This window comes from Chaetura pelagica, unplaced genomic scaffold (assembly GCF_000747805.2).
Source record: "Chaetura pelagica isolate M959 unplaced genomic scaffold, ChaPel_1.0 scaffold171, whole genome shotgun sequence".
Lineage (NCBI taxonomy): Eukaryota > Metazoa > Chordata > Aves > Apodiformes > Apodidae > Chaetura > Chaetura pelagica.
Genome location: NW_009952066.1, coordinates 1,298,541 through 1,307,104, shown reverse-complemented (window position 1 = coordinate 1,307,104; position 8,564 = coordinate 1,298,541). Strand labels below are relative to the sequence as shown.

General features: G+C 53.9%; 1 protein-coding gene across 1 annotated transcript in view; it reads right to left on the bottom strand.

Annotated features, from left to right (window-relative positions):
* Window positions 1-1,221, bottom strand: part of NAPB (N-ethylmaleimide-sensitive factor attachment protein, beta) — a 23,220-nt gene extending 21,999 nt beyond the window's left edge. The window contains exon 1 of the mRNA XM_010005037.1: window positions 1,199-1,221. Coding sequence (XP_010003339.1) covers window positions 1,199-1,221 — 23 coding nt within the window. The remainder of the gene's footprint in view (window positions 1-1,198) is intronic.
* Window positions 1,222-8,564: the final 7,343 nt, after the last annotated feature.

Genomic DNA, 8,564 nt, shown 5'->3' with positions numbered 1-8,564 from the left:
CAGCCGCGGGGGGCTGTCCCGCAGCTCTCCCCGCAACCCTTTGGAAGCAGCGGCGCCTACCCGTGATCCGGACTTCACGCGCTGTGGAGGCCTGGGAATGCTCAGGGCTGTGCGCGCCGCTGCAGTCAGTCAGGTGTTGTGCCCGCACAAGGAGGGGGAACAGCAGGATTCCTGCAGGGAGAGTCCTCCCTGACCGCCCCGAACGAGTGCCCAGCCCGTAGGAAACGGGCTGCTGCTGGGGTGGGAGTGCTTACAGTGGGAGGAAACGGGAGCAGGATCCAGCTCCAGCACTTCAATAGACTGACATCCACCAGCACCTCAGATTCCTAACAGGCCTCAGTCAGGACCAATCCTCGTCACTCCACAGCCAAAGAGTATGCCAGAAAGAAGGAAAAGTGAACTTTTCACAACCTGAAGGTGCTTTTATTGTGAATTTATCCCAACCTAAAGGTAGTTTGTTGTTTTCTTTGTGCGGTTTTTTTATAGCTCTGATACTGCAATTACTCAGAATTACTTAAATGCAGGAGGTAGAGCTGAAGTTTGTGCTCTGGGGAGAAGGCTCATCATTCCCAGTGGATGTTCTGCATTAGGCAAAAGTACACTGAAAAAAACAGAATAAACAGAAACTGTGCCCGCTTTGCTGCCCTCTTGCTTGCATTTGTGTCCCACCCCCCAGATTATCTGAGCACATAGATGCATTTCTCCCTTTGGCACAGCAGATCAGCACCAGCTCCACCCAGGCCGACTGCACAGGGGAAAGGGAGAAATCACTTTTTTCCCCTCCTGTAAAGCTGCCACCAGCCTCATTTCCTTACAACTGAAGGCCCAGGGGCCCAGGCTCTGAGGGACGCTGGCTAGCAAGGGCTGTAGCAGGAGCTGGGGCTTGGGGCAGGCCTGGTGTGAGGAGGGAACCCCCAACCTTACGCCCAACGTTACCCGTTTGCTCAGGTTTTTAACACCATAGCGTGACCCCCCCTAAGCACACAGCCCTGCGAACCCAGGCGGCAGGCAGGGAGGGCGGCCTCCGACACGGCCCGGGGATTAAGGGGCGGGGAGCGACAGGACTAAACCGAGGGGACAGCTGGCCCCAGATTAGGCAGATTAGCGGAGTTGAGGCCCGAGGCAGCGGCTAAAGAGGGAGGAGATCCGGACTACAGCTCCCGGCGTGCCCCGCCACCCGGCGCCCCGCAGCCATCACTCTGCCGCGACCGGCGTCCCCATGGCGACGCGGGCTCATCCCGGCCCCCCGGCAGGCACCCCCCACCCAGCGCCCTGCGGACGCGCCCAAATCCCCACACACACCGGGGGGACACCCGCGGGGCCGAGGCAATCCCCAGGCCCCCCGAAACGTCCCTGGCCTCGGAAAAGGGTGGGAGAGCAGGAGAGAAGCCCACAGGGGGGCAGCCCCCAGCCCCCCGCTGTCTCCCCCGGCACCCCCAGCCCCTCTGCCCCTCACACGCTGGCTGCGGGTGCTTGCCTTCCATGCCTGTCTTCCACCCTATCCACAACAGGAACTGAGTTATGGTAATCAAGGTGTAATTAATCCCCCCCTGCCCCACCCCCTTCCCCCTGTACATTCGTATCCCAGGTTTTCCCTTTTCCAGGCAGGACGAGATGGAGCCTTTTTATCTCCACCACCTCGGGTTCCTGACAGACAACAAAGCTTTTCAAAAGATCCTCTGCCCCATGGCTATGCAGCTCTGCCACCTAACCCTTGCCTTGGAGTGGGAAGGTGGGATCTGTCAGGCCTTTCCCAATTTAGGGGAGAACGCAGAAAAACTAGCCAAAGCCATGGAGGAATTCTCTTCTGCTGCAAGAAGGTGAGTTTGCTGGGTGTCTCCCAGGCAAATCTGGGGGCTGGAAGGGAGGAAGAAGAGATGGGAAAGAAGCTGGGAGCCTGCCTCATGCTCCCTGCCTGCACCCTGCTGGGGAGATGGGAATGTAGGGAGGAAGGGATGGAGAATATGAAGTGGGGAACAGAATGAGGAAGGGAAAAGGAGAGATGGGAGAAGGCAGGGATATGTGCTTGGAAGGGACATGGCAACGTAACTAAACCCAGTGGCTAATTGTTGTAATAAAGCCGAGGCTGGCACTCACGGGATGGCAAAGAGCTGAGGCCAGGGCTTCTGTTCCAGGCTGTCTGAGGAGTCCAGTGACAAGGTCCTGAAGGAGGAGATGCGTCCTGCAGCCGAGGCCCTTGTGCTGGCTGGGAGGCATGTGCTGCTGGCAGGCCACAAGCTCCAGCTGCAGCCAGAGAAACCCAGCCTCCGGGAGGAGCTGGCTGCTGCGGCCAAGAGGGTCTTCACAGAGACAGTGAAGGTAAGGACGAGGGGAGAGTGCTGGAGGGCACAGCGGTGGAGGTTGGGCTGGGACACGGTGATGCCATTTCAGCAGCACAGGGGAAAAAACAGTGAACAGGATTTCTCGAGACTTAGCCACTCTGACCAGATTCTCTGCCTTTTTTTCTGGTTAGATCCTTCAGATGGAAGATGCTGCCAGGGTGAGGAGGATAACTCAGGCTGCCAGATGGCTTTCAGAGTGCCTGGGTGTGCTGCGGGCTGCAGGGGACATGCCAGGACTGCTGGCTGCTTTCCGGGCCTTCTCTGAGGCCTTGCTTCTGCTGAGCAATCTGACAGCAAAGCGCCTCGAGGAACTGGGAGACAGTCCTCGACAGAAGAGCCTGGCCCAAGCTCTGCATCTCCTTCAGAAGTGCATCCCTTTGCTCCATGCAGCCAAGCACAGCGATGTGAAACACTCCCAGGACTGGCAAGTCAGCCCCTCCAAAGACTATGCCTTCCAGCTGACAGAGAGGGCCATCCAAGAGCTCATCTCCCTGCTTGTTGTCAGCACAGACAGCAAGGAGCTAGAAAACAGACACGGGACCTTTTCCCAGCATGTGAGCAGGCTGCTGGCTCTCCTTTCTGGCCCAGACCCAGCACAACTCTGTGACAGTGAGTTCAGTGCCCACCTGGAAGCCATAGTTGTCTACTGCATGCTTCTGGCAGACTCATCCAGGCCAGATCTGAAGCTGGACCTGGTAAAACACTGCTGGGTTCTGCTACAGCTGAGGAAGAGCATCTGCAGCCAGGTAAGCCAGCAGGAGGCATGGACAGGGCAAAGCTGGAGAGAAGGCAGCCTGGAGGAGGAATGTCACATCATGAGAGCGGAGGTGGAGGATCTCAAACAGGCAGTGCTCACAGCTACCCTGTGCCAAATCCTTGAGACCTTCTTTGAGGGCAAGGAGCCTCTGAAACAGTTAGTGGAAGATGCCCTTAGCCTTGCTGGTACAGAGTGTTTTCCAGCAGAACAAGGAGGATTTTTAAAGAGGCTTCAGCCCCTCATTGCCACCTTCTTCACACATGCCCAGCAGATACTCAGAGCTGCAGACTTTGTTCTGGCCAGGTGCACCAACACCCAAACCGCTGAAGAGATCAGAGAGTGGGTGGAATATCTGAAGAGGCTCCTTGCCAGTCTCCCTCCACTGCTGACAGGAACAAGCAGAAACACAGCCCAGACAAGCACTCCTGAGCAGCTGCAGTCCCTGTACCGTGCCTGGACCGCAGCAAAGGAAAGCCTCTTGAGGTGCTTTGAGGAGACTGTATGCATGCCTGAATTCATTAAGCTGTCCATCCAGGAAATGGCCAAGCACAGGGAATGGTGTGAAAAGTCCCTGGAAAGTCAGAACCCTGAAAAGCTCTCTTGGCATGTGACTCGCCTCACCAGCTGGGCTCAGTGGATGGTTGAAGCTACCACCAGGTATGTGGACAGAGCCACAGATCCCATTTTCAGGAATGGTTTGCTTGTTTGGGTTGAGCAAATGGCCAGCTCCATCCTTGAGGTGAAAGCAGTTGCAGCCTGTTGTCCAGAGGGAGTCTCTTGCCTCCAAACCAGGGCTGTATTTTCAAAGGCAGTGAGCTGCCTGATGGATACAGCTCACCATGTCCAAGATGGGATGGATGGGTCCAACCACCCAGATATCCTCAGTCCTCTCCGGGAACTAGTGCGAAGCACTCGTGCTGCAAAGGTGCTCGAACTCAGCCTGTCACACTCTGGGCTAAAAGCCATGATAGATGAGGCTGCCTTGCAAGAAGACATCTTAAGGTGCCCCTCTCTACGATCAGGTAACTTACACCCTGGTGTTGTCCCGTGGAGAGGAGATATGCACCCTGTCATTACGGCTCTCCTCACAGCTGTGAGAGCTCGTGATCCAGCAGCTGTCAGCGCTGCTTCCTCCACCTTGCTGGAGCTCTCAGAGGGCTGTATGGAGGCAGCAAAGGAAGCACTGCCCCTTGCTGAGCCCCCCCATGGGGACAAGCTAGGGCAGCACCAGGAGCTTTTATTACTGACACCATGCGTTATTAGCCTTGCCACAGAAACAGCCCCAGGGCAGCTTCATCATCCAAGCAGGCTTCTCCAAACAGCACTCACACTCTCCAAAAGGATCTGTGAGACCAAAAGGTGTCTGGCAGCCGTGGCGGGCTCTTGGTATAGTCTGTCTCAGCAAATATTTGGCTTTTTCTTGTCTGCAGACTTTCTGAGCGGCAAACAGGCTTTGGACGAGACCATGATGGGTTTAGCAGAAGTGGTACAATTAGCAAGAAACATTGCAAGCATGGCCTGTACTAAGGGAAATCCCATGTCCCCTAGTGTCTGGGAGAGCTTTCTACAGGTCCAAGCCAAGTTTTCACGTGCTCAGATGAACACTAAAGTGTTACTTGAGAAGGCAACGTCCTTCAAGGGCCCCAGCAGGGTGGGAAAGGCCAGCTTGGAGCTGTGCTGTGTCCAGTGGGCTGTCAGCATGCAGGTCCTGCTGAGCACTGTAGATCGGTTCATTGGCAGGGACGTGCTGCTCTTGAAGGAGCTGAGGAGTGCCATGAAGAACAAACTGTGCTCGCGGAGGCTCTTGGCTGCTGTGTCTGAGAACTCCCTGAGGCTGCAGGAAGCCGCCCGCCTCTCTTCCTTGTCCTGCCCTGAAGATGGTGGTCGCAGTGAACTGCTAGAGCTCAGGCAGGAGATAAAGGTGCTGACGGAAGCACTGCTGGATGCCTCTGATACCCTCTCTGTCTCCCCACTGTCTACTCCCAGCTTGTCCATTCGCTTTGAGGTCCTGCAGAGAGACCTGGCTCTCAGGGCCAAGGCATTATCACTCCACCTGGAGAAGGCCAATACCGAACATCTGCAGGTTATCCGAGATGTCCTTGGACCAGCCCTCTCCCCACTATCTCAAAAGGAGAGGGAGAGGAACAAGCAGGCCTTTGAAGAGAAGGCAAGTCAGCTGATGGCCAATGTTCAGTGGGTCAAAACCACAATCCACAACATTCTAGAGGCCAGTGCTTCACTGCCATTGCAGGCCAAACTGCTCTCTGTCGCTGACGACCTCCTGGTCCTCACGTCTGATGTGGTGGGCAGTGCCAGCCAGCTCTTTGAGAGTCACTGGGACACAGGCCATCTCCACCTGGACACTGTGGTCTGGTACTGGTCAGCAAAGGCACACTACCTCGTTACTCAGCTTCAGCCTGTCCAGGGCATCAGTGGACACGTCCTGCAGCTCATCAGGCAACGCTTGCAGAATGTAGGGGACCAGTACTCTCCAAGACAACACAGAAGCATACCCAAGCTCTTGCCAGCCCCACAGCTTGATACTCTGAGCCACACCAGGTCAGCAGAAACCTGCCCGAGCAGGAGCGAGCGAGCAAGTGGAGCTGCTGGGGAGGCACGTGAAATGGTACAGTAGCTTTTTCCCCCATCAACTCTTACATCAGGGTGATGGTCAGGGCTGTCCATCAGTCCTGCTACACACCATGGATACCTAAGATAAATGATGCTGGCAGGGACCTCTAGAGGTCAGTACTCCAACCCCTTGGTCCACCTTCACAGGTGGATCAGGTTGCTGGCTGGCCTGCTCCACCAAGTCCTGGGTATCTGATCTGATAGACACCCTTGCATAAACCCCCTCTCCAAAGCAGTTTCTGAGGAGCAGAGGGCTGTGCTGCTCTCCCTACCTGAAGCACTACCTGCCTCTGCACAGCTCCTCACCTCCCCACTGACATCAACAACTCCACTCCCACAACAACTACTGGTGCTTGTCAGGAGCTGGCAAGACTCCAGCAATACAATCCAGATCACTCAGCAGAGTGGTTCAGAGCACTTAATCATGCTGCTCAACTGTGGGCCCTATCAGCTCAGGTGACAGCTACCACCCCCCCTTTGGAGACAGCACCAGGGGACAATGGGGCACTGGGAAGTGACAGTCCTGCTGTGGGTGAAGGCAGAGGAGAGAGGGGCTGGCTGGGAAGGCCTGGCAGACCCAGCTAGGTGGCAGGCAGCTCACATCTCTTTAACTCACCAAAAACTGCTTTAGAAACACACAGGTGGAATCTTCTCAGCATTGGTGCATCCACACACTCCAGACTTCAAATCTGTTCAGTTCTTGTCTCAGCAGCACCAGAACAGTCCTCTCAGCACCCTCCTTCCCAGTGGCCCTGTGAAGCATGAGAGGGAAGACAATGAGACATGGCAGGGTGGCCCCAACAAAATCTCCCAAGTCACCAAGGACATGGCAACAAGGATGCTTCACATGACTCAGTTCCTGCGGAAGAAGGGTCCCATCATGGTATGCAGTTATTTCACCTTCTCCATCCCAGCGTATTTTTCCTCAAGAGCACAGTCAAAGCCAGTGATGGGGCTGGCTGATGCCCACTGAAGCTCCAGCATCAACCCCACTCTTCTAAGAGTGGCACTGGCACAGCACTACAAATTACTTCCTCCTGATTAGATGTGAACCCGGCGTCCAGACTTTCCCTGCTTCACAATACATCTGCGTTTCCTGTCTGGTCAGGAAAACAGTCTTTTTTCTCCTCTCCCACATTTCTTTCTATTTCTTTTTAGAGCAAGGACCAGCTTGTGGCCTGCGCAATGCAGATAGCTTCCGAGGGGCAGGTGCTTGTCCAGTTTGGGCGCACGGTTGCCAAGCACTGCCTGGACCAGAGGTGCTGCACAGAGCTGCTGTGCGCTGCAGAGCAGACCCACACCATCAGCACCCAGCTCGCCATCGTGGCCAGGTGAGTTGCCAGGGTCAGTGATAACCTCTCGCCAGGCTGCTGGCTCCCTTCCCCAAGAGTTTTGGAGTAACTGATTCAGGGGAGGTACACTGGCTCATGCTCGTCCAGTAAAATCCTTTAAAATGTCTTTTCAGGGTAAAAGCAGTCACTGTAGAAAGCAAGTCCTCCTCTGAGCTGCTGGTGAGCAATGCGCAGAACCTCATCCAAGCGGTTCTGCATGTTCTGAGGGCAGCCGAGGCAGCATGCGTCAAAGTAAGTTAATGATTAGGGTATCTCATTTTTATGAGGTGAGACCATGCTGTGGGGAGCTCCTGCAGCCATGTGGGTCTATGGAAGGTGGGAGCCAAGTGCAATGGGGGTAAAGATTCCTACTGGGATGTGTTAATGTCTTTCTTTCTTGTTTCCAAAGCCCACTATGCATCCTTCCAGGCACTGCATCTGCTCTGTCATTGCCATCAACTCTGAAGTCATCTTGAGCTGGTCTGCTCCCCGTTTCATTTTTGGACAGGAGAGCAGCACTGTCTCACTGGAGGCCTTTATTTGGAAATAGTCCATGTCCTTCCTAGCCTTTATGTTGTCTCAAGATGAGCTTTGATCAAAGCTCCCAAGAGCTTCCCTTGCAGCTGTCAAGGATGGCAAACTGACCCAACTGTAAACAGTTTGGGAGAGCAGACTTTATCTGAAACAAGCGCAAATACAACTAGGCTCTGCACTTTTGCAGTGGCTCATCGTGTGCCTCAGCCTCCCACATAATCCTACAACTTTCACTGAGCTCCAGCACATCTTTTTGAAAGAGACACAGTTTTGCTTAGAACTCTATGTGATGGAGCATCAACCACAGGGCTGGAAATGCTCCTCCTGGGGTTAATTGTCCCTAGTGTTAAAAACTTACTATGTATCTCATTTTTTAACTTGCTGATGTCAGCCTGAAGCGACTAGCCATTCTTTTATCTTGATTGTCTAGATTTCAAAGTCCTTTATGACCTGGCTTTTTCCCTTTGGAAATTTCCCTGCTTCTCAGTAAACTAGCTATATTGCATTCCCATTATGTCTCTGTAAGCAGGTTTTTAAGCATTTTTTTAAGGACTGACTGGTAGAGATGCCACATTGGTCACATACACACTGATACATTCAGGCCTTTATACCATTTAAGATATTTTAAATTATTTAATGTACAATTAAAGTATGCAAATGTTTTGTCTCCTCCTAACAGGGTTTGTGCCAGCCCCCACCTGACTCTGAAGAAGAAGAAGTAGCTGCTTTTTGCATGCAGTGGAGAAAAAACCTGTTGTGGCATCGAGCCAAGGAGTCTTTAAACTCCAAAAGGGACGAATTAGGCCTCCGCAAGACTTGGGCAGGGGCTGAACCCACTCTGACAGCTATGATGCAGGAACAATCACCTCAGACCAAGCACCCAAAATCTATTAAAGGACATATAATGATGAGCAGCCAGTTGTGAAGCCAAGAAGGAACTTCTGCTGTGTGGTGAACTGGCCTCAGCAG